We start from the raw sequence: 27409 nt of genomic DNA on the forward strand, positions 1-27409 counted from the left end.
TTGTTTCTCAACTCATTAATGTTAGTTTATTAAGTTTGTTTTTTTTTTTATTTTGTTTGCTGCGCAGTTTGAGTTGAGATAGTTGCGTCCATTACCAGGGAGCTCATTTGAGCTCTTTGGTGTGGGGGATAGTGGAGGGTTATTTAAAAAAGTAAAGTAAGTAGGGTCCATGATCCAGATACTAGCAACACCATTCGCCATGCTCCCGTCGAAGTTGTTGACATAGACGTTTTCGGTATCAGTGCTGAGATGCTTGCTATGGCACTTGTGAAGTTGACAGCTCCGTCGCGGCCCGGCCTTCTACTGACGCGACGGCGGCGGGGGCTCCTCCGGCTCTGCTAATGGACAGCATTCTTCAGGCGCATTCGTAATTATCGAGAGAAATGTTAGTCCGACCCCAAGTCGCAAGCAAGACGTCCTAGTCTTCTATCAAAACGCCGGTGGAATGAATTCCGATATTGAAGACTACCGACTGGTCGTATCGGATTGCCATTGTCCTTTGCGAAACGTGGCTAAACTCCCAGACGATTTCCAGGCAAGTCTTTGGATTCTGTTTTCTGTTGTGATCGGAACCCTAACAACAGCCGCAAATTCACAGGCGGTGGTGTTCTAATAGCTATTCGACGTGGATTGAAAGTAAGAGCAATTGAGAAGGACCCATGGAACTGCGTAGAACAGGTTTGGGCGGCCATCAACCTGAGTGATCGCTTTCTCTTTTTGTGTGCCTTATACATCCCACCTGATCGTATCCGGAACAACGATCTAATTGACGCTCACTGCCAGTCAGTTTACTCACTAATGAGTGACGCTATGCCGCTCGATTAAATAGTTATTTTGGGCGACTTCAGTTTGCCAGATATCTTGTGGAAACCTGCCCATAGTGGTTTCCTCTATCCTGATTCTAAAAACTCTACGATCCATGCCGGTGCAATTAATCTTCTTGGCAACTATAATGCTGCAATGCTTTATCAAGTTATTCATGTCGTCAACGAGAACAACCGTTCCTTAGACCTCTGCCTCGTGAGCTCACACGACAAGGCCCCATTCGTCTCAGCGGCTCCATGTCTGTTAATCAAGAGAGTCCCACACCATCCTCCTCTGATCATCTGCATAGAAGATAAACTCCTTCAGGACTTCGATGAATGTCCAGCTGCTATCTCATATAATTTCCGTAAAGCTGATCAACAAAGCATCAATGATTTGCTGTCTAGTATTGACTGGGCAAACACACTAGATCCCGACGACGGCGAAGCCGCTGCACACTACCGCGACTACCGAAAAGTAGTCTCCGCAGTACATCTCATACCTTTTCGCATACGAATGAGCTACGCAGGCTGAAGTCATACAAAAGAGCAGTCTTTCCAGCTATGAAAGCCGCTATCAACTGATCGATCTAGAACCTCTTTGTGTTCGTCGGGCTAGCTCCAGAGCACTGGAAAGCTTACAAGGGAGAATTGACTATGCCAACTATCATGGGATAACATCGCAGTCCGCTGGATCGAAATGCTTCGAGATCATACTGAATAAAGTGATTTTTGAGGCATGCAAACACTACATTACACTTTATCAACACGGGTTCTTCCACAAGCGTTCTGTAAACTCAACTTCTGTGAGTAATAAAGACCGTGGCGTACAAATTGATGCGCTATATGCACCCTTCAAAGCAGCTTTCGACACAGTGGACCATGAAATACTGTACCCCAAATTTCGTCGTCTCGGCTTCTCGGATAGACTGTGGCTGAAATCTTATTTGACAAACTGTCAGCTATATATGAAGATAGGATTGGCGGCTGAATCGACAACATTCTCTCTCAGTGCCACAGGAACCTCAAGGAAGTAATTTAGAACCTCTTCTATTCACTCTCTTCTTCAATGATGTCTCCCTGATCCTACCAAACGGCTGTGATGATTGTTTCCGTCTACAGGATATGCTTAACTCTATTAGAACATGAAAAAGAAGAAGAAACAGTACAGCAGCCGTATGTTTTATCAAAGTAATTTTGAAGTAGCAGGGGTAAAGCAAAGCATGGGTGCTAATTCCGTTACTGAAATTTGACCTTCTGTTTTTATACGACAGACTTCGCAACCAGCTGTTAGAATACAGGACAGTGCGGGGTCAGTGCTACGATCCTACTGACTCTAACAGCCTCTCTCAGCCGAGATTCGAACTGGCTCATTAGACCAGCGTCTTACCTCGAGGCCAACTGGGAGGCGAAGTAGCAGGGGTAGGGGTGACTTAAATGCTTAATAACTGGCATTAGAATAACATTAGTAAAGCTTATTGGTTATCTGGGCATAAGAAGTTTGCCCTCAAAGTAGTCATATTACGAAAAATATTGGAAATAAAGCATTGGTACGGACCCAGCAGAATTTCGGGAACGCTGGTGACCGTCAGTCACTACGGGCATGACCGCTACAGTGGCGGCAATATGGTGCATCAATAACCACTCATCACCATTTAGATTGAAAATGTATACTTATACATCGATGAATGACAAAGCCAATAGCATGAAAAAAGAGTTCTGTTGACCTCTCACAAGACGTATGAGAAGTGCCCCTGCCATGACATAAAAACCGTTTTCATGAGGAGTTAGTTCGCACTGCCTCACTACAAACGGTGACGATGGAGAGGCTTGCTCTCAAAACAACCACGTTTTGGATGGTAGTAGGCAGTAAAGCTGATGAGAGGTTTGACGAACAAGCTACAGAACATGTCTTGATAAGCAATTAAAGTTTGAGTGACTCCAGAGCTCACATGTACGTAGGCGTGACACGTCAAAACAGGGAGACATACCGAAATGCTAGAGCCGAGATTCCATCACCGTAAGGAACGCTGGCGCTAAGATCGCGAGATTGTGATGGTGGAGAACTGTTTCAACTGGCATGACACAAGAAGCTTCGTTAAAACTATCAACGAAAATAAGAAAAGGAACTTGCCAACAGTTATGTTTCCAGTGCATAAGAAGGGTGACAAACAACTACAGGTGTAAAAAACTACAGAGGTATCAACTCTCTTTGCGCATGTTCAAAAGTATTTGAAATAATTATGTATGATGTCCTCTTCGCCAGCTGTAGGCACTACGTCACGTCTACGGATCAACATGGGTTTTATCCAAAACGTTCCACTGCCAGCGCAGTTCACAGCAAATTGTTTACAAAACACGAGCGTAGGTGCCCAGATTGAAGCTGTTTATATCGATCTAAAAGCTGCATTTAACCGTGTTAACTGTAGCATGTTTTTGGCTAAACCAGCCTTGTACGATGGTTTCGATTCTATCTGTTGGATCGAATGCCCTACGTGAAGTTGCGTAAGATGTAATCCGAGTACTTCTCGAATCTCTCCGGCATTCCACAGGGCAGCAATTTAAGACCATTGCTCTTTATGCTATTTATTAACGAAATAACGTTCCTATTTACAGATGATTGTCGTAGAATTATACACCTTCAATATTATTTTGGACTCGAAGTTTTGGCCAGGCATGTGTACTGCAACTGCACAATGGGCAAAAATGAGTTCGTAGGGGAAGGGCGGTAAAGACGGACACCTTAAGGTAAAGACTCAATATCTACTCAAATATAACTGTATTGATCCCAATTTTCGTATAAACTGAACCTTGAAGTCTCTGTCTAATAAAGTTACAACGTGTGCTGGAAAATTTCTTCCAAAATTTATGCATTTTTTAATATTATAAACATCATGTATAAATCAGAGTTTCTGCGCATGGGCGGGAAAGACGGTCACTTGATATGGGAAAGACGGACATTCGCAAAAAGGTGTCACGCGTCGTTGAATTATCAGTATTAAGAAAGATTAACATATTTCATAATGTATTTAGGAAAGAATTGGTTTGGGAAACCCCCTTCCCGATCCCCCCTTTGAGCGAGAAAATAGAATGGTTCCCTTCAATATTTTAATTGGTGACGAATTAATCGTTTCTAAAAGTTGGCTCATTCCAACTGTTATATGACTTCTGGTTACTTTTACATATATAATATGGAAGTATTTGCAATGTTAAATCGTTGTTGGGCGTTGTTGTGAACCCATTTTGTTCAAAATCTGTGTGTCCGTCTTTCCCTACCGTTGGGTGTCCGTCTTTCCCGACTTGGATACCATTTTTTCAAACTTCAATAACTTTTTACTGAATATTCAAAAATTCACTAGGTTTCCAATGGATATTCAGTGAAAGATCAAACTAACGCAATGTCGTCGGTTTAGCATGAACATGTTGTTTTTTAACGATTTACCAGCTATTTTCTTCACGCACAAAATTACATCGGTTAGCGTATATACGCATTTTTTCTTTGTTTTGCTTATAAATTTGTCAGTTACGCTGCTAAAAATCGGCAGTTTATTTCAAAAGTGTTAATTCAATCTATAGAAACATTTCCCATCATTGATTTGCTTCAAAAAATTATTGTTTATGAAATATGACAAGTGTCCGTCTTTCCCGCAGTGTCCGTCTTTACCGCCCTTCCCCTAATCCCAATTATTTAGAAGATAGATACTTTTCCGTAATTAAGTTTTACTATGTATGTATGTATTGACCCCCTAAGTTTTTATACTGTTTATTTAAATTTTACCATGATTTTTTAGGATAATAGGGCAAACTGGACATCTTCCCAAGGTCTGCACCAGATAGGTCTATCACCTATCAATTCCCTGCATTTTTACCTTACATTCTGACTTTATATCTTACAGACCGTACTTTACGTGTCAAGCTGGATTACACAGTTTCGCATGCATTCAGTAATACTTCTGGTGTCCCACAAGGCAGTAACTTGGGGCCTTTGCGTTTCACCTTGTACTTTAACGACATAGTTATTCTGCTGTGTTCCGGAAACGTACTGATATATGCCGACGATCTAAAGATCTTTCTAGTTGGAACATCTGTTGATGATTGCCACCATTTGGACACCATTGCTGATTGGTATAACAGAAACAAGCTAACAATAAGCATCACTAATTATGTGGTTATAACATTTCATCGTTGTAATGTGCCTATCTCATTTGACTATTAGATAATCGGAACTGTACTCGAACGCGCCGATCAGATTAGTTATCATGAAATTCTGTTGAATAACAAGCTCACGTTCAACCAAAAGTCTGCTGTCACATCCAGAGCTTCGCAGCAACTGGGATTTATCACAAAAATCGCTCGAGACTTTAAAGATCCACATTGCTTGAAAGCATTGTACTGCGCATTAGTACGAGCAATACTGGAAAATGCCTGTATTTTGAAAAACTCTCCGGTGAATCTTCAGAAATCGCAGCTTAATGACTGCTAAACGAAATAATAGTTTGCAGAGACGACACTCTGTGCTTTCCTTGATATTGAAAGCGCTTTCGATAACACGCCTGGTTTTTTTAGAGCTCCGTTATGCATGTTTTCCAATGAGATTATTATACTGAGAAACCCGCTTTTTTGTTCTATATTTATCTCAACTTTTGTTTTCAAAAATTTTACATAATTTAAGATATAGTTTAATGACTTTACTTCAAAGTCTACCTCCTTTGTCGAGCATTTTGGAAAATTTTTGTTTGATTTTCAATTTTATCAAATAACTGAAAGTAGCTCATTGAAGATGACTTTTTCAGATATATAGGGTGTTAGGTAGCTTAGTGCAGATATTTCAGGCGGTGATAGAGGACCATATTTGACGAAAAAATTCATCTACACATATGGTCAAATCTCAATTGTTACAGAGTTATTGAACATTTTTAGTTTTCGGTTCTGTTTGCCTTAAATTAGCTCTGGTACAAAAACTATGCTAGCTAGCACAATTCTGCTACTTTCATTCGAAAGCCGAAATTTAGTCTTAAACCTCCTACTTCATGAGATTTAGTAACTTTTTAGAGGAAAAAGCTATGAAATAAGTGTTTCTCAAGGCGTTTTTTACGAATTTCTCCTAAAAATGTGTGATAAAACTGATGGCTGTTTATGCACTAATTCAAAGCATTGGTACGGTTCTCCAGTTCGTTCATTGACGTAAAACGCTTATCTCTTTTAGTTTCGTTGCAATTTCATTCTAAACGTATAGTTTTGGGTGTTGAATTAGAATCTGAAAACTGCTCGAACTCATGCATCACGCATAGCAGACTTTAGATCAACGTGTGCGACGGACACGGTTAGACGCATATGGAAAACAGTTTCAAAACTGAGTTCTCGGGTCTCTTGGACCAAAAATTTGATGAAACAGAAACTGATCTGTAAAGTAAATTTAGTCATTCGTGGTATCCCGTAACGCAGAAATGTGTCATTTTTGGCGTTTTTGGGATTTTTTGGGCCAGGAAAGGTTCTTATGATGGTTAGAGACCCCTCCTCCATTAAGAGGGGGGGCTCCCTACAAATGAAACACAAATTTCCTCATAACTTGAGAACTAATCAAGCAATAGAAACCAAATTTGGCATGTGGGTGTTTTTGGAGACAAGAATTTTTTCTATGGTAAATTGAGACCCCTCCTCTCTTTAGAAACGGAATTATCTTTAAGAGGGGGGCTTCCAAACAAATGAAGTACAAATTTCCTCATAACTAGAGAACTAATCAAACAAATGGAACCCAATTTGGCATATGGGGGATTTTGGAGTCTTGAATTTTTTTATGATGGTTAGAGACCTCTCACCCCTGTGGTATGGGGATAAGGACTCTCATACTATTAAAACAGAAATTTTTGCGTAAATCAAAAACTAATCGAACTCGACAAATTCGAGACTCTTCCATAGAACATTAGTCAATAACAAGACCACAAAAACTATCTATAGTAACACTAGATCATTCAGGGCGACCCGCCGTTGGTAGCGCCGGCCACGGGGGGGGGGGGCAGTCCCCCCGCAGAAATCAACACTGTCTAGGTTTATTTGTTTTCCTAGGTCTACTGACCTCTATTAGTTTCCTTCAATTGGGTCCAAACGAGCGACAGCGAGTAAGGAGAGGATCACCCCTGCAAAATGGTACCTTCCACGAAAAAGTTTTCCGTGAAAAGGTACATTCCGCTTAAGGTATTTCGTGAAATGGTATTCGGCGAGATGTTGTACAATCGCGGCGAATATTGCTATCCGCTTTCTGGCTAAGCAATGAGGGGAGTTGTTTTCTACTTTACTGTGAGGAAAAATGGCAAATTTGTATATGAAACTACCCACCCCAGGTAACCAATAAACATTAACATAAGCAGCAAATCAGCATATCTGGCATATCTGTTGTACTGCACGTTGTTGTATATTAGCTTTTTGACTGCATAGGTGTTGTAAATTGGCATCCAAAATTGTATTCGAATTCTTCGTGTCGGTAATTAGCTGTAAATTAGCATTGTCAGCACTATAAGAAGGTTATCAGTAAAGTAGCTGTATATTTTGTAAAAATAGCATTTAAGGCGACCCAAATGCTTATTGGCTTGCATTTGAATAGCATTGGTGATGCTTATTGGTTACCTGGGATGCTTTTATACATACGAAACTGCCAAAATGAATCATCTAAGGTTAAACTCCTCAGAAACTTGCAAAACTCGAGATTGTGACAAAGATTATCCGAGATTCATGATTTATGTACAACACTGTTTAATTTGTGGCAATACGACGTTTGTCGGGTCAGCTAGTTAGTACATAAATGTAACGTAAAGTAATGTAAAGTGCCAGGTTGTAGTCAGCAAAAGTATCAGCCACGTAGTTGCATCTCATAAAGTTACATAGAAGTACAATTAGGCCTTTTGGCCATATATTCTGTTATCTCCGTCAAGGTGAATCTAAATTATCACAGTAAAAGTGTTTTTTTCGTCGAAACTATAGAAAATTAAGTTAGGTATCTCCGATTCGCTCTCAATTAGACGCGAGACGACGCACGACGTTCCATTACAACTTTTTCCGAATGTCATTTGTCGTTATTTTTAAAAATTTAAAAAAAGGAACGAGTTAAGCAGTGTTACCTATTTTAATCAGTTGAACATAAATGATCCGAAAATGCACTTTTTTATTCATATTTTCAAAATCTTTTGATAGGATCATCTTCACAAATCACTTAACCATACATTTGATTCACACAAACACAATTTACTGGGTTTCCGACAAGAAATATGATGAATTAAAAATTGTTGTCCAAAAACGTACATTTTTCAGCTGCTCTTCAGCAATCGCCACCTCGCTACTAACGAATTCATCAAATTTTCAGTACTGATTACAACCACTCTGAAAGTCAAGCACTCAATTGTCACGTACCATATTATTCAGTCTCTTTTTTTCTATTATCTAAGGCTTTGTCACTAGCCAAAAGTTTTATTATTTTCTAACAAAACTGAAAACAAATTCTGAATTGACGGAACCTGTTCACCACTAGCAGCACAACTGATGAACTATCGTGTTGCCAAGACACTGTTTCGGTTCTGGAAATAAGAATTTTAAGTTTGAAATTAACTGAAACCTCCTATGGTGAAAACGTGGTTCAATACTTTCAAGAGAAATGTATGTTCATAATTAATTTTTCTTTATTAAAAACAACACAAAAGACAGCTTTTTCAATAATTTTCGAAAATTTTCTCAGTGATTTAATAAAGCAACGATGTGTTTCAATGTCATTTGCTTTGACAACACTGTTCTGAGTCGAATCGTTTGTACTGCTATATGTTTACCTCTTTTGTTCTCCCACCATCCTTATGAACAGCGAGTGAGACGTCAAACTCGCAGTTTCCCATAAGAACACCAGAGAATAAAAGAGACGACGAATACCGTTTGCCAAACGGTGCGGTGAGTATATGCCCCGATAAACAATTTAGACAGATGGCATTTTACGCAACTATGCCGATACGCTATGCCGATTACGCATCAGATGCCGATTAGTAGGTCGCGGATAGGAACGCGAACTTACTGAATAGGGGGAAAAGTTCGAGGGATTTTTTAAGGGGACGTAAAAAAATTCAAATTTCAGGATTGCTTAAAAAAGCACCTTGTGGGTGAAAATGGGTTCGGTCTGTTCAAAATTAGTTCCGCCGCTCCAACTTTTAAAGCGAAAAATCAAAAGTTTAGCTCAACAATAGTGTCTTCCAATGGTAACAGCTTGAAGAACTAAAGATAGCAAGAAGATTGCTATGCTGATATCCCCCACTTAGTCAACCCATCGCTTGTAATAAGGTAAAACAATCAGTGACCCGCTTAGACTGCTTAAAACTAGTTCTTTACCTTATGTATTTATTAGTACCGCAAAATGCGGCTTATCAGTGCAATCAAAATCCAACTTAACTACAAAATCAGTTATCAAACGAAGAGGTTCCTCTAATAAAGTTCTAGATTCGAAACAGAATGAATTGTGAATTCATCTGGGAACCTTCAATCAACTAAGCTCTTATAAAGGTTTGTTCCAGAAATATGAAATACTTTTTCCAAAATTACGCACAAAACATACTATATCAAAACATATGCACACGCCTTGCTGGAACCACTGGTTTAAATACAGAATTTTCCTCTGGATTTGGTCCTGTATCCGCATTGAAAATATTTTTGACGAATTTATGTATTCGCGCCAATATGTAAGTAGTTTCTAACCGCTACGATAGCTTTGCAGAACTAAAGCGACATTTTCATTTCATTGTTTGGTCTCATTCTGATTCGCCAATTGTCAGGCCGTACTAAATCAAAGTGTTTATTTATGTCGAGTTCATGTGCAGCATGTGCATTTTATATTTTTTGTTATCTTTACAAATCGGTAAGTCACCGAGATAAAATTGACACCTAATTTTGATTACTGTTTTATATCGTTCCGAAAGCATAGCAACCCTCCCCCAGTTATCATGATCTCAACAGCGCAAAAATCTAGTTCCGGTTCGCCCCCCGGTTCTGGTACAAAATAAACCAACAATACTCACGAATGATACTGTGCCTGAAGAAAATTGAACTCCTCCTTTATCCGCTCGAGCGTTTCCGCTATCGTGAACTGTCGTCCCTGCGGGGGTGGACCCTGTAATTAGCAAATCAAACAGAAAGCACCAATTAGTTCATCCCTTATCGCCAATCAATCATTTCGCGGTGTGGCACTGTTTAACTGATAATACGACCCACTCTATCACGAAATCATATTCAGTAATGCCAATGTAATTATTATGTACAAACACTCCCGGTTCGACCCGCAGCAGCTCCAATTGATATTGCCTTTCAAATGCAAATTATAATTTATCGAACTAATTATCATAATCTTTATTGCTGCCGCAAGTTTACACTCATACACAATCGCATGCCAACGCACGGAATCCATTCGGCACGATAGAGCAAAAGAGAGAGAGGTGAAACGAGTGTGCGTGTTAGGGAGAGAGAGTAAGAGTACGCGCGGAGTTTCGATTTCACGAATCGGATAATCATCGTGACATAAATGTGTCACGTTTGGTTACACGCGCAATCATCCCACCCTCTGTCGCCCATCGCAAACATTCCTCTCTCTCTCTCTCCCTCCCACCCTTCGTCGTTCTCATACTGTTGTTTCCTCACTTCATTCACACAATGAAATATTTATAGACTCGAATTAAATACAATTACGGGAATGGCAAGCACCTTCAAATTGGCAGTCATATTAACTGCTTGTTTGTTGAACACTGGAATCCTGCTGAAAGTGACAGCAACCGAAAATCACACACACACGCGCCCGTGCCCGTGCCCGCACAAAAAACGAATAACTGTTGCGCTGTAAAATTAATCACTTTTCAGCCCCCACAAACCAGAAGCGCCGATTGTTTCCAGCACGTTGACACGTTGAATCACTGATCCGACCGCCGGTCTCGGTCTCGCGGGGAGCAAAATAATTAAACTGATTAATTCATTCGTTGGAAAATGTGCTTTATTTTATTATCGCAATATTGATGTTTTATTCATGTGCACTTCCTCACCACGGCGCTGCTGCTGCCGCCCCACTATTATGCTGTTCGAGCGAGGTGATAATGGGGTTGGTCATTTGACTGCCACTCAGCGGCACACATAAACACAACGGCACAGAAGCACGTGCGCACAAACGTAAACACTGCCACTGCTACCGGGGGTAGCCGTTTTTAATATGTTGTTTAATATGTAAGATAAATTATTAAATAATTATGCCTCCATGGACTTTCCGCAGGCGGGCACCGTGCGTCGCTCTCACTTTCGCTTGATTGATGTTGGCAAAACGTCGCCTACTCTGGCACAGAGAAATAAATTCGCACGTAGGCCGGTATTGTTTTGGTTTGCTTTCAGGTTCGTTGCAAATCCAAATGGTCACTAGATTAACTGCCGAAATTGACACCGTTTGTCCTCTTGCGCTCTTTTGTTGACAAGCGGCAACGAACTTCCGGACAGCGTCACTCACTTTCGAACGAACAGAGGGGGGAAGCGAACACACAGCTTCGATGGCAGTTGGCCAATTCAATTACAGCCAAAATTAATCCAATTTGTGAACCGATTTTTTTTCTGCCAAATCTTTGGCTGCTATAATCCACATCCACACGGGCAATTGTACACTACGGTTCCGGAGCACTCCACAATCCTCGCCGCACTGATGTATGGGTATCCTTGTGTATTCAAAAAAAAAAAACCGATGACCCTTTTCACTTCTCAAAGCGGCGTTATTCTTTCTTTGTCACACACAATATTTTTCGCAGAAATGACTCTCGGAAATTCACTAACACACGGAGGATGCGTGCACGAGAAACGCACTCTAGGATTCCATCAGCGACGGTGATCTTCTTCGCATCCAAGCAGCATCCAAGCTGCAGCACACACTTCACCCTGTTGATGTTTTTGCAGGACGCGTCAGCACCGCATGGTACCGAATTCGACCGAATCAAGGACAGGAAAACCAGAGCCAAAAGGATCCTTCCAGCACGAGCTTCAAGACACAAATGACGTACGGCAGCGTGGCACATGCAAGGATAACTCTCTTTCCTTGCCGCGCCATGCTCTCCCGAAAGAGAGAGAAAAACTGCGAGCGAGCTTCTGTGTCTTCTTCGCGTAATCACTTGATTCGCTCTGTAAACTTGATTACCAACTCCAGCCGGGATGCCAGATAATCGGTTGAGGTTAATTTTCAATTAGTAAAACTAACAATATTTCACCTCCTAATGCACATCTAGGAGGAAATCATTCTGGCAACCCCTTCCTTTCCACACATCACACAAGGATGCGACGACTCTCCTCAATACACGCGCGCACACACACACACACTTTCTCTTTCGCTCTTTCTCTTCCCATCGCCGCCCCTTTTGTTATCGTATGTTTCCACTCCAGCAGGAATCAGCAAATTCGCTGCTCATGAATGAAAGTTGTTGAAACAAAAAAAAAACTTTTCCTACCCTCACACAGCACAATGAAATGCTTTCACCAGCATGCTGGCTGCCCCGCAGGATGGAAGGATGGTTGGTTGGTTGGTTGGTTGGTGAGGACCGTTATCGGTGGGTGCGTTTGTGTATAGAGTGTCCTTCTCGGCTCCTCGGTGTAAATGTGTGTCACTTGGTACGTACCGTACGGTAGGATCGGGAATACACCGTGTCGTTTTCTCATTTCGCGTGCGCATGTTGTTGAAGGGACGAGCGAGCAAGGAAGTATAAGCAAGTAAATGTGGTTTGAGGTTAACGGTGACTGGTTGTTGGTTGACTGACTGACGCGGTTTTGATGACAAAGGACCGGCCGCCCGATTGAAAAATAAACAATGATCGTCGTATAAGAACTTTACCCTACTTACCGGGGCTATTGTGAGTCTTTTTTTTTTTGTTTGAACAAGCAGATTTTCTCAGTTTTTACCGGATGGAATGAATTTGCCTTGGCAAAGTATTTGTACGCAGGCAGAAGGCAGTCTTTATGGAAAAAATCGTCGAAGGATCGCTTGGACGGATCGCAGGCTCGTGATTGCAGCGCAACAGCCATGGTTCAATGGATGGAAACAGTAGGAAGTGTGCAATCCTGGTACAAAACGCACACGCAAAGCTGCGATGCGCACCATACAGGAGGGATGAGTTTCACCGCTGCAAGCGCAATCATCATCGTCAGCAACATCATTGAACAGGGAGATTCGCAGGTCGGTAACGGTGATGATGGAGGTGGTGGTAAAAGAAACACAATGCCAACAGCGGATGGAGAGCACGATAGACAAACAGCAAACGAACCAAAAAAGTGTACAAGAAGCACGCTGTTATGTCGGGATTAGAACGGTAGCTGCTGGGTTTGTGTTTGCCCGATGACGATGGGACGGTGCGGCATGAAGCGGTGGGACTGGAAGCCCACGCGTGCAGTTTGCCAACTGCTTCCGAAGCTGATGTCACTCAAACTTCCCCGTTCGATCCGTTCTCCTCTGCTCCTTCTGCTTCTGCTTCGCTCTCATTCTGGACGTTTTCTCTCCTTTCTGGTTTTTCTGTTGAACGGGAACCGAACAGTGTTACCAGGTCGATTGCCCATTTTCCCGCTGCCCAGAGCTTGATTTCCCGCTGAAATACCGCTGGCCAGGATCAATTTCCCGCTAGAAATCCCGCTGAATCGAAAGTCATATTATTCTTTCGTTTCTGGTGCAATATTTCAGTAAGGCTTGCATTTGAAATTAGGATGATCTGCTGAAATTGAGAGGTTGCAATTGAATGAACATTATGCAAATTTACTGCATTCATGTTGACGAAGTTTTGGGATTCAGGAAACAGAAAACGAAATATTCTGTTATCCCTTATATAATGACAGTTTACTGCGAAATTTCGCAAGAATTATAAGATTAAGGAGTCTAAGAACACAGGCGAAAATTTCGAAAGAAGCTTTTAGCACAAATTCTTTTTCTGTGTCTAGCTATGATAAAAATCATGCAAAATTTCAGCAACGCTGGCAAATGGTTATGGTTTTTGGTGACAAAAGAAGATATGTTTCAATCTTTAGAAACACCCAAAAATCAAAAATATCTGTAAAGCGCATCGGCTCTTTGTTCTCGCCTTTATTTTGTTTTAGCACCGATTTGTTTTGGTTTTGTTATCATACAAACCAAATTATGGGCCCTATTCTGTAAGTCACGTCGAGTGTCACTTTGCTCGAATAGTCGACTTTTGCTATTATGTAAGTCACACGACCCAATTTGCTCGAATAGTCGACTTTTGCTATTATGTAAGTCACACGACCCAATTTTGTCGAGTAACACGACTAAGTCCATCGCCAAAAAGCTAGTGACTAAACGGTTAGCAAATGACGCCAGAGTTAGCTTTGTTTTGATCGTGCATTGAGCCGCTATGTTACCCATTCTTCTTGCACTCGACACACGACAGTGACTGAGTCGAGCCGAGTTGCTCGACGTGACTTACAGAATAGGGCCCTATGATGTATATAGATACATAAGTGTTGTTTTGTTTCCAATTCATGAATCAGTTGGATTTTGCCATCCATTGGCAACGAATTAGTGCAAAACGGATTTGTTTGGTGGTCTTCTTTTTCAGTAAGTTCTAATGAGTATTTGTCAGAACTATCCCATTCTAGGTAAAAACCACGGAATTTTATAATCAACAGAATATACTGAACCATCTGCCAATGCATGAGCAGACATTAGAATGTCACTAAACGAAGTGTTTTGCTGTCAACCTCTCTTTCAGCACTCTTTTTGCCTATCAAATATCGCTAAATCGAGATCCCGCTAAAATCCCGCTGAGTTATTTAAGAAAACCGCTAGATTCCCGCTAGCCGCTGTTTGGTTATTAAGTCCCGCTGTCCGACTTAAAATCCCGCTAAATCTAGCGGGAAAACCGCTGATCTGGCAACGCTGGAACCGAAACCAGGTACCGGCCGCATGTCACGTAGGCTGGCACCGGAGTCGCAACGAAACGAAACGAAATCAACGCAAGCCAGCACAGTTCGGAAACCGTCTACATACTTCGACGGAAAGCGTACTGATTTAGAGAAGATTGAAAATAAACAGGATAATGACTATATTTTGTCGCTTCGGTGCTGCCGTGTTCCAACTAGTCAAAATACTTAGTGGTCCAGAATGGAAAATTTAAGAGATAACCTTGATGAGTCGGCAAAAGTTGTATTATGAAAAACCGTATTTTTGGTAAAATTGGTGGTTGGGGTGGTCCCAATTTTCTTGACAATAACAAAACTGGTTCTTAAGTCTAATTTAAAATGTGTTTGAAGAGATCTGTTTCACTTTTTTCAATATAACTTTCTCAATTTTGGTTTCTAATAAAAACTCACTTTAGTCAAAATTTAGACTTTATACATATGCATATTTTTGTCAAAGTCATCAACCATGTTACTTTCCTACAAACAAAGTTATGAACCCTATTTATTAAAAATTAACCATTTTTCGAAAGGAAATTTTCTACGATTGGGTACTTCCAATATAATTTCGCTTCAACTTCATGAAAGATACTTTTCAATTTAAATTTAGTGTTTGTGTACAAAAGAAATTTAGGGACTCTGCATCGAGTTGTTCGACAGTTTTGAAAAATGCCCATTACTGTGCCATAACTCCGTTTTTTGTCTTTTTATTTGGAGTTTTGGAACTAATTTGTTGTCATAGAAGTGTTTTTGTGTTAATTTAATGCTATTTTTGTATTACAGTAATGTTCCGATTTTGTCAGCTCCCGATTTTCTCTATCCCCGATTTTATTAGCCTTTTATCCCAATTTTGTCAGCCTATAAATTTTGCCTAACTTCTGTCCTTTTAAACATGATTTATAATACTTTTCAGCCTGCTTGAAACTATTCTGATTCTCTGGGGAGAGTTTTTGAATAAAATGATGCCTTCTTGCGAGCTATTCGGGGTCAAAATTAGGGTATTTTTATAGTAAAAGTTCTATAGTTCTTAAATAAGCAAAGAAAGATGTATACAATATTCAGCAAATAGTAAAAATACACAAATATTGTGTATTTTTACTATTTGTACAACTTTGTAAAACGGGAAAAAGTCATACAACAGCTACAAAAACAGCTAAAATAGAAAAATTGATTTTTACGATTTTTCATTTATGAAAAGTATAATTTTTCTATCTTTACTGAAGAGATAGAAGGTTACAGTCTTCAGCAAAAATTTTTGTAATAATATTCTGTAAAACTTCCAGAACACATCAATGTGTTATATTGAAACTGAAGAAAAATAAAAAAAAATTATTGCACTTTTAGGGGGATTAATCAAAATTCAAATTCCGCAGGACAATAGAACTTTTAATTTTAAGAAACTTTTCCAAAGATTCCATAAACCTAAAACCACTTTTTCCTGCTCAAAGCTAATGTGCATCGAAAAAGGTTCTGGATCAGTGTGCTGTGCCCGATTGATTGAGCTTTCGGTTGACCAATTGAGGGTTAAAATTTAATTTTTAATAGAAGTCTTCGATATTGCAAGGTCTTAAGTCTTGAAATTTGAAAAAAAATCCCGATTTTGTCAGTTTTCCCATTTTGTCAGCCCAAAATTCAACATGGGGCTGACAAAATCGGAACATTACTGTATGTACATATTCACAGTAATATTAATATTTTTCTGGATGGGGTACGATAAAAAGGCAAATTAATGTTCTGTATGCACTTTTTGCACGATAAATACTTGAACCACTGGAAACAACTGGATATTTAATCTGCATTATTCAGAAAGCGATAAAAGGATGACTATGCAAGTATATAGAAAAGACAACGAAGAGACGGAGATGATGAAAATGTCGTGACAAGATGATGGTACAGTGATAAAATGATAGCGAAAATACGATGGAAAAATGATGGAAAAAACACGACAGAAGAACATCGAAAAGACAACATTTTTGTTAGACTGTTTTCATGTTTGTTAGAACATGAGATTGTTTTTAGTCTTGACCTTGAAATGCGATCATACAACGGGGCCTTTCTCCGAAAACCCGCGCTGAGAATCGCGGCTAACACACTGATAGACGAACAACGTCACGTGTAGTACCTTGCAAAAATGTTGCAAATTTTCATCTCGATGAAGGCTCATCACCTACTCATCAGCGATTTAAATCTTATCAACTGGCAACTCTATCGTATCCTGATTGCTCGCGATGAATCGCCGACGCAAAAACTGGTGAGCAAAATATGAATTGATTACGCTCGAAAATACTCGCTCGGTATCTCTGTGTCACTCATCGCTAATCATCGTTAATCGCTGTCATCCAACCGAGAACGTATTTTGCGAAGAAACATAAAGAAACATATTTTTTGGCAAATTACAAAAGAAATATTGCTCGTTCAAATATAAAACGTTATTCCTATCACATATAATAATTATGAACTTATCAAACGTCAACATATACCTGCAACGCCATACACAACCAGTAACTTCAAGCGGCACACGGACAAACAACATGGTTTCAAGATTTAGTTTCAATGAAATGCAAACCTGGTGCAATATTATTATTATTAATTGGTGCCTCGAAGCTTCGAAGCTATGAAAAACAATACATCTTCTTCTTGTGTGACTAACGGTGAAGGCTGATAATAAAAATATCGTCGGCTACTGTTCAAAATTTGATCCTTTGAGCTTGTCATTGTCACGAAAAAAAAAAGATTTATGCTGCACTCTACGTGAATGTTGAAAAATTATGAATAGCATGTTAATATAATTTTATGAGATTAAAAGTCTTCTGGGTGTAGAAGAACGTTGATGTTTGAAGTGCATTTATGTATTATGTCGCAAAAATGTGTATCAAGTATCTCAGGTGCTAATAGTCGAACTGAAAAACCAACATAAATGTTAGGTACATGGTTTTTGACGGTATAATTCAATATCCGATAGCGCTCTGCCTGTTTTCCAAAATTGGTAAATCATAGCTACTCATCGCGATGAGTAAAATGCGAAATATTCGTTTTTGATTGGCATCACTAGCCTTTCTCTCACTCTCATTAAATAATTCTCAGCTAGAAAAGCATTGCCGGAGAATTTGACGTTATGGAATCACCTTTGAGTGTGTTTCGAACCGAAACAGAACTTTTATCAATGAATAGCAAAAGCAGTCTCCTTTTGTCCAGCGCCTCTATGGTTCAAAGGTACAAACACTAGTGAGCCACATGCCCTGGTAGGTGTTGTGGGTTCGAATCCGGTTATAATCTCAGATTATAGCTTGGTTCGACCCATGCACCTTCCAGCATTGGACAAAAAGTAGGAGTCAAAACGACTACTTGTTAAGCGTTGCTACCAATACCCCCCCCCCCCTCACCTTTCCGATCTTTCCTCTCCTCCATCAAAAAATTTTCATTTCCTTCCCTACCGTCCCTTCATCAATTGTAGAACTACCGTTTCAATGAATAGAAACATTTTTGTTGTTTTGACAACAAACTGTACGAAAGATTATAAAAAGAAGACGAAGAAAAAAGGCGCCTTCAAAAGAAACTACACCAGCATAAAAAACGGCAAGCAACCGCCGAAAACCACCACAAAAAATGCCAAAAACAGACGTCAAAAAAAGACAATAAAACAGTGGAAAGATGACAAAGAGACTATGAAATTTGTTGTGAGTACGATTAAGAGACAACGAATACGAAGAAAAGTAACAGTGAGATGACAAAAAGACGGTGAAAAAATGATAAAAGAACGACATGACAAAAAGACAGTAAGGCTTATACAAATTTGGAAAAAAGTTTATGTCAAAAATTTTCAAAATGTGACGGGGCAAAAAAAATAAAGTGTAATATTATTATGTTGCATTCGTTAGTGACAAGCAGATTTTTTTGCAGCTCAAGGAGTTTACATCTCTAAATTACCCAATTTGGCTAAGTTGAAGTAATTATCCCGTTAGTCTCGATCAACTTTGCCTCACTAATTAAGCTTTCTGATTCCTGCTGCAAGTCACAGGCGATTATTCTGCTTAACCTTTAAGTTCCCGACGTTCAAAATTGGGGTGCTTGCGATCAGACATTTGAATCTATTTACTTTAAATTTTGTAACATTTTAATTCAACTTGTTTTCAAAGAACCGAATTAGATTGAGGCAACAATCAATTAAACTATCATATTAGTGAAATTTGGTACCGCTTTTGACGGAGATATTCCGAATTGCAGTGGGATTATTTTTTCCTATCATAGGTACTAGATAAGTTAAAAACGAAAATAAGACAAATCACAAACGACAGAAGACCAGCTATTGGTGCTTTCGGGGCTCAAAAATGGTCGTTTTAGACCGCAGTGTCCAAGTACCTACCCTATTTTTAGATGTAAGGAAAATAAAACTTAAAGATACAATTTTTTTATTGTGCATTGGATACATGCAGAACGGATGTCGTTGAATCGTTCGAAACATGAAATTTTCTGACTATTGGCATGTTATGATTATCATTGGAATCAATGGTGGCTCCGACCATAACACCATAACCACCGCTGCCAAAAAGAATTAAAGATCCCAAAGAGTTCGGAGATTTTCGGATTGGCAAAGAGTTGTTATCGAGTTGTTAACATCCTTATTATACAAAGGCAAACACGTTATTGTTGGAGAACCAGGCCGAGGAATGGTCTGACATTCATATGACTAAAAAGTTGATCCAGAAATTCTCAGTTTCAAACGGGAATAATTTCAGAGATTTTTTTCTTGAAACATGTCGGATTCGGGGCAGTCCCGGCGTAGTGATTAGCACTCACGCCTCTCACGCCGGAGACCCGGGTTCAAATCCCAACCCCGCAGAAGTCATGAATGACCCAAGCTGTTAAAGTGACGTCGGATTCATAGCACAGGCGTTCCAAGTTAAAAAGTTGTAGGGGTCTAAACTGCCTTTTTTATGAGTCGATTAGATTGCGGTACTATTTCGTGGCTATCGAGTTCTGAACTAGTAAGTGACACGGATTTGGATATTCTAAAATACAAGATAACTAACCGAGTGCCACGCAAATTCAAAGTACAATTTAAACGAAGGTCAAGTTATACGTTTATAGCTTTCTAAAGTGATCCTGCACTCAAAAAAATCAGCACGTCAAGTTTACGTGAAAACATATGTAATTCTCATCCATCACAGTTTTCATGTAACATTCACGTGAATTGTTGGTAACTCGCACTAATACTAACCAGTTTACGTACGATCCCGGTAAATTTTATCAATTTTCCCGTTAAATAGTACATGAAGTTCACGTAAGTTGCTGTACAGAAGTTTACATGATTTTTCACGTGGATGCGACATGTCGATTTTTTTGAGTGTGTGGCACTCCACTATGATCAAGCTGGTTCATCTCTACTAGGATGCTTACTTTATGTGCTTGAGTTGGAAAATTTTGAAGATTGAACTAAAATTTTTGAAGAGCTTGGTTTGAACTAAAATCTATGTACTGTACAAAATTTTTGTAGTAAATTTTTAATAATATGGAAGAATAAACGCTGTTCTCTTCATTTTTGTTTAGTTATTGTAGGTTTGAGGTTATTATTTCTTCTATATATTTCTTGCCAAACCCCCCCCCCTTCGACAATAGTTTCGAGCCAGGACATAAACTTATATAAATTTGTATAAGCCTAAATAAATAACAAAAAACAAACGTCCAACAAGGTGTGAAAAGACAACGGAAATATGATAAACGATTTTCATACGACACATGGACAAATAAAATAGTTCCAAGATCTAATTTCAATTAAATGCACTTATATGATCCACGATTATTATTAATTAATGCAGGCATGGTTCGATCACTTTGACTCAATTTCGATTGATTTCAGTGAAAGTTCATTTAGTTACTAATGAGGTACTAGCATTGTAGCACCGTAACTACAAAAGATACAGCAAAATTGTACTGATATTTCGCGAAAAACTTTAAGCGGAATGTACCATTTCGTGGAAAACTTTTTCGTGGAAAGTACCATTTCGCAGGGCTAATCCTCTCGGTACTCGCTGTCGCTCGTTCAGAACCAACTGAAGGAAAGTAATAGAGGTCAGTAGACCTAGAAAAACCAATAAACCTAGACAGTGGTGATTTCTGCGGGGAGGTTGCGGGGGGATCTAGTGTTACTATAGATAGTTTTTGTGGTCTTGTTATTGACCAATGATTTAAGGAAAAGTCTCGACTTTGTCGAGTTCGATTTGTTTTTGAGTTACGCAAAAATTTCTGTTTATTTGTATGAGAGTCCATATCCCCCTATCACAGGGGTGAGAGGTCTCAAACCATCATAAAATAAATTCAAGACTGCAAAATTCCTCACCTGCCAAATTTGGTTCCATTTGCTTGATTAGTTCTCGAGTTATGAGGAAATTTGTATTTCATTTGCATGGGAACCCTCCCCTCTTAAGGGGGAAAAGGGTCATAATTCCTTAGGAGGGGTCTCAAACCACCATAGAAAAAATTCTTGCCTCCAAAAACACTCACATGCCAAATTTCGTTGCAATTGCTTGATTAGTTCTCTAGTTATGCAGAAATATGTGTTTCATTTGAGGGAGGGGCCTCTAACTATCATAAGAATCTTCCCCAGCCCCAAAAACCCCTACATGCAAATTTTTACGCCGATCGGTTCAGTAGTTTTCGATTCTATAAGGAACATACGGACAGACAGACAGACAGACAGAAATCCATTTTTATAGGTATAGATATATTCTATACAGAACCGTAGCATGACATTGTGGCGCCCTTGGCGAAAACCCACTTTAGCACTCCCCCGTTTCTTAAATCAGTATTACTTCCAAGTTTATTATTTATGATGAGGTTCTAAACCACCCACCAGATTCTGAAACTGCCACAAAATTCTGGACCACATTTTTTATCAGATTTTGTTCCAAACTTTGGAACAAATTTGGACTAGATTCTGGACCAGATTTTTATCAGATTTTAGACCAGCTAATGGACCACATTTTGGACCAAAACCGGACTTCGGACCTGGACCAAATTCTGGACCTGGACGACATTTTGGTCCACATTTTTTTTATCAAATTTCGAACCAGATTTTGGAATAAATTTTGGACAAAATTCTGTAACTGGAGTTATAAACCAGATAGTGGACCACTTTTTCGGTTAGATTTTTTTGGGCCAGATTTTGGGTCACAGTTTTTCTTAAACCACCAACCAGATTTTTACCTAAGTGGACCACATTTTCTATCAGGTTTCAGATTTTGTAACAGATTTTGAACCACAGTTTCATTAGATTAAATTTTTAACCCAGATTCAAGACCTGATCTGGACCTGCATAAGATATTGGACCATATTTTTATCAGATTTGGACCAGATTTTGGATAAGATTATGTAACATATTTTTGATCACATTTTGAACTTTAGTTTTGATCAAATTTTAGATCAGATTCTGGATCTGAACCAGATCTTTGAGCTGCAACAGATTCTAGACCAGATTTTGGGCTCCATTTTTATCAGATTTGGTCCAGATTTTGTATAATATAGATTGATTGAGGACTTTGACCTGATTCTGAACAATTTCTATCAGATTTTAGGTCAGATTTTAAAACAAACTTTGGTTCAGATTCTAGAATTGGATGAGAATATAAACCAGATTTTGGGCCACATTTTTGATCAAATTTTAAACCACCAACCAGATTTTGGATCTGTTTTGAACCAGATTCTAGATCTGGATTGCGGACCACATTTTTATCAAATTATGTTCCAGATTTTGGAATGATTTGATCTAGATTCTGTACCAGATTTTGGACTACATTTATATCCAATTTGGAGTATTATTTACCACATATCATATACCATAGATTTTTTATCGGATTTTGGATCAGATGCGGAACAAGATATTAAACCACATTGTGGACCTGGATCAGATTGATTCGGGACCACATTTTTAATTAGGTTGTAGTGGAGATTTTGGATCGAATATTGGACCAGATTCTCAAGCTAGGCAGATTATAAACCAGATTCTGGACCATATTTTTGATCACATTTTGATTTTGAGGCAGATTTCGGGCCACATTTTTAATCAGATTTTAAACCAGCCACCAGATTTTGGATCAGGTTTTGAACGAGATTCCGGACTTGGACCATATTTTGGATCTGAACTACATCGCGGACATATTTTTTATCAAATTTTGTTCCAGATTTTGGAACAGATTTGGTCTAGATTGTAAACCATGTTTTGGATCACATTTTTTATCAGATTTAGAACCCAGATTCTAGATCCGGTTCCAGAATCAAAGCGTTACATTTTGGCGACTCTGGTGAGGATCCGGTTTGGCGCCCCCTCGTTTCCTAAATCAGTGTTCCTTCGAACACTGATTTAGGAAATGAGAATTCCTAAATTAGACTGTTATACACGATTCGTACAACTCCTCATATCCACTACTTTGGAACACTCGAGAGCATCTTACTAAGGCCGGTTCAAACCGGTTTTAGCGTCCTAGGAAGGGGCCGGTCTGGCCAACTGCACGTTACGGTGCTGATTGTATACAGTTTTTACTACGTCTTCATGAAAAATAAGCAGCTTTTTCCTGATTTTTTGAAATACCGTGACCGCTCTTAATTCTGCGCAACTCCTAATACTGCGCATTTTTCTTTATGTAAGTATTTTTTAACATTGTGCGTAACTATGATCGTTGCGTTATTTTTTTTTATAAAAGTCTGTTGAATATTACGCCATTATTCACTAACGGGACACAATATTTGAGAGCGAAATAATTTAACGTGAAACTGAAACTATTTTATATCGCAGAAAACATCGTCGTTAGCACCAACGCTAAGATTGTCCTTCTAGAAAATTAACAAATTTATGATCGAAATTCTTTGCAATGATCAAATTACCCAGCATAATTAGAGAGAATAATTAGTTTTAGTCATGTTTTACACTAAAAGAGTGATTGCATGCATTGCTTTCCTTAGAAAAATGCGATGCAATAATGCGCAGATTTAGACACAGACTTTTTATTCATGTTCCAAATTCTGCCACCCGGACAGCACAAGAAGGCCGGATCATGGATTTAATTATGGTAATGGCTAATGCCGGATTTTTTGGTGTGCTTTCAGCGTATAAAAATCATAAACAGCATGGCAGGAGGATTTATTTTCACTTTTTGGGTATGCAGAATTAGGAGCAAACATGCGCAGAATTAGGAACATAGGCAAGAAAGTACGCAGAATTAGGCACCGTGGATAAGTTTATAAAACGAAAAATGTTGGTCGACTTATAATTTCCATATTTTTTACCAGATATTATAGACCGTAGCACTACATGTTGCTGCTATCCACGTTGTTAATTTAAATCTAGAATACTTAGAATTGCGAAAGAATCATAAAAATGTCTTAACTGCGCAGAATATAGTACGTTCACGGTATACAATTCATCGAAAAAATAAAGATAACGATAATAACGATTTGATTATTTTCAACAACTCCGATTTAAGTTTAAATTGTACACGGATAGAAATTTAATCCGGAAAATGAGCAAAATGGCTCATTATTTCAGGTTTATAGCTTCTGTTTTATGAAAATACACCATGAACAATAATCATGATTTCACGAACTTCTTGCAGTACATACAACACAACGCAAGATCATTTGTCCCTGCGTGAAACAGTTTTAAATTAACCCAACACAACTCCTTCAATTGGTATGAGCAATTCATAAACTGTGTACAGTAATCGAGGCCAGCTACAAAAGACAATCTTCAAGACTGTTGTAGTGACTTTCTGAACCCATACAAATATGGCATACAAAAAAACTTTGGCACCAATTACATTGCAAGGATCGAAGCAATCTAGAAAATATTTTTATGGCTACCTCTAGTTTACCGTTTCTTATTTTTTCGACCTTGCTCCGCCCCTGAGAGTATTATCGAATACTAAATAGGTTGTGTTTTTAATCGACTGGATTCAATTGTAACTGTTAATATTTGGCAGGGCAGTCTTCGGAGAAATTTATCAAGACTGAAGTTTGATGTTTTCCCGACGTTTCGACACGTTGTTGGTGTCTTTTTCAAGGGGTAATATCATCATACTAAAAATTTAGTAAATATTAAATGAAAATAAATACATAAATATTAAATTTCAATTATTTACTCTATTTAGATTGATTTTTCTTCAAAATTATTCAATTCTAATGACAGGAGAGGATTAAAAGATATTTCAAAAAAAGAGCATAATATACATATTGATTTTCAGCTTGTAATCAAGCAAGTGCACGGGTTCATCCAGCAGCGTCAAATCATCAGCCATTTTGCTAATGGGATTCTAAGGCAGAGGTTAAATTTCTGCTGCCAACTGCCAACCGACCTAACCGACGACGACGACGACGAGGACGAGGACCTGTATCGGATCATACATTCATTGGAGATATCAAATTATGCCAGGCGGCTTTCCTCCGGTAGTTTCCTGGGTGACAAACATTCCTCGAAGCTGAGCTGAATACTGATGACCGTCATCGATCCCCAACCACCACGGCGAGGCGAGGACGACGCACCGCGTTTGTATATGGGGAAAAACCTGGCCGCCTGCTCGCTGCGATGGGGATGGGAAGAATAAATGGTGATGAATGTGCACCCGAACGTTTCCGTCGTCGTCGTCGTCACCGTCGTCACCGTCGCCATCATTTCCAACGAGTAAAACACGAGGACGCGGAAAAATTCTCTCATCCTCTTTGCCCATTCCGGAGCTTTTTCTCAACTGAATTACGACTACTACCTATACGTCATCATCATCATGACCACCAACGCAACGGCATCATCCAAATCATCCCAGTCAGTGTTGCCACTACGTATAGTTTGATTTGGTTCAGTTTTTTCCTGCTGCCGTTACAACACATAATGGTGGGTAGTGGGTGGTAAAGCGTTTCCATTTGCTCTTCGCTGGTACTGGATGGATGATGGATATCGAAAGTGAGCTACCGTTGGATGTCTCCAAGCATCATTCCTCTGGGTTGATGGGCTTTTTATGCCTCTTTTGACTAAAACCTATGCAGGAGAAATCACTTCTGCCAGGATGTCTGTCGTGTGGGATGATAGTGTTGAATCCAAATGGATCCAGAAAGAACCGACGATGGTTCTCTTCAATATTAAAAATCAAAAACTAATAGAAACTGATATATGGTAAAATAATTGTTTTTCAAACATTAATTTTAGTTCAACATTGTGCGATTGAAGATCGATTCCACCCAGGCCGACCCAGGCAGTGACGGAACGCTTCGTTACACATCGAATAAGCTGTTTTTTACCCTTTCCATAGAGAATCAAAAAAATAATAATAATCCTACCAGCAATGTCCACCGAACCCGTACTCGCTCTGTGGGTAACCATGCTGAAGAGAGATTCCTTTTTACAGCCTCACACCCAGCAGTAACCTACCAGTGCCCGAATCTTTCGACCTACCGCCCTGCGCTGCTGCAGGCTGGTACCTACTACTGGTGCCATCAGTGGAGGATTGCGACAAGGTGCGGATACAGCGAGTGGTTGCTGTGTTAATTTTGTGTTTTTGTGATACGTAAATAATAAAAAAAAAGATGTGAAAAAAAAGGATTGCCCGCACAAGCCCTGGTGGGTGTCAGGCTGTGTACCGTGTCCTGACGACGACGGTTTGCATTCTGAAGAGGTGCCATGAAATTGTGAGATGAGAAGACCCGTTGACTGGCGGCGTTGTTTGTGCCATACACGCCGCACCGCATCGCACCGCACCGGCCGGATGGATAAGGACGGTGAAAGGGTGCCGCCATTTTTTTCGGCTCCAACAGTGTTTTCTAGTGAGGTTGGATGGATGGAAGTTTGGTCGCGAGTGCACTGCCAGTAGGACTTTTATCTGGCTGCTGTTTTTACAGAAGAGCGCGCGAAACTGAATCAACCGGATGGATGGCGGCGAAATGGTGGGAACGGGGGATAACATTTGACGTTTGTTCATTCTGAACGCGGGTCGGGGAGGTGTGCAGAATGAAAGTTTATATACACATATAGCGGAGTTTTTTTTTCACAAGCTCGAGAGTGTTCCTTTTCAAAAAAAGCTTTAGGATGTTATGAGATGGAACAGCAATAGGACAGAGCGAGGTAAACCATAAAAGGGAAAATAATATGACTATATTTTATGAGGTTTGATTTGCGAAACTTCATGCTTTTTTCTGTCGATTTTTTTTTGTATCAGTTTCGTTGTCTTTCTACGAAACGAAAGAATTCGTTTACAAGCAATCGTACTGTAATTGCTTTCAGGGGGCAATAACTCTTCAATAAAGATACTTCTACTTTGGTTAGTGGACTTCACTGAAAGTATTGGACAGATTTTAGGAAATGAAAGCAAAAGAATCTGGAGAAGTATTAGAAGCTTTGCCAAGTAACTGTTAGCTACGTTATTTTACCTTTGCTTCTTCAGGCTTTTCTTTGCCATACTACGTTCGGCATTGTGCTGAAGTGATGAGACGTAAGAAAAAGTATGGCCTCTCTGTGAACATCAGCGACCGGTAAAGATGGGACGTGTAGATTAGTAAAATGAATTACGAATCTACTTTTTTGTGATATATTATTTTTTTCGGGTAATGGTGAATGACCAACTGGTTAAAACCACATTAAAAAAATCTTTTTTCGGACAGCACTTTAAATCTGCTTAAGCAGTTTCATAGCT

At 39.4% G+C, this 27409-nt stretch overlaps 1 protein-coding gene across 6 annotated transcripts in view; it reads right to left on the reverse strand.

Moving 5' to 3' along the window:
• Positions 1-27409, reverse strand: part of LOC128743873 (protein groucho) — a 464959-nt gene that overhangs the window by 224565 nt on the left and 212985 nt on the right. For all 6 annotated transcript variants that reach the window (XM_053840556.1, XM_053840560.1, XM_053840558.1 and 3 more), the window contains exon 3: positions 9848-9939. In XM_053840556.1, coding sequence (XP_053696531.1) covers positions 9848-9939 — 92 coding nt within the window. The remainder of the gene's footprint in view (positions 1-9847; positions 9940-27409) is intronic.

The sequence above is a fragment of the Sabethes cyaneus genome, chromosome 3 (genome assembly GCF_943734655.1).
Source record: "Sabethes cyaneus chromosome 3, idSabCyanKW18_F2, whole genome shotgun sequence".
NCBI classification, from domain to species: domain Eukaryota; kingdom Metazoa; phylum Arthropoda; class Insecta; order Diptera; family Culicidae; genus Sabethes; species Sabethes cyaneus.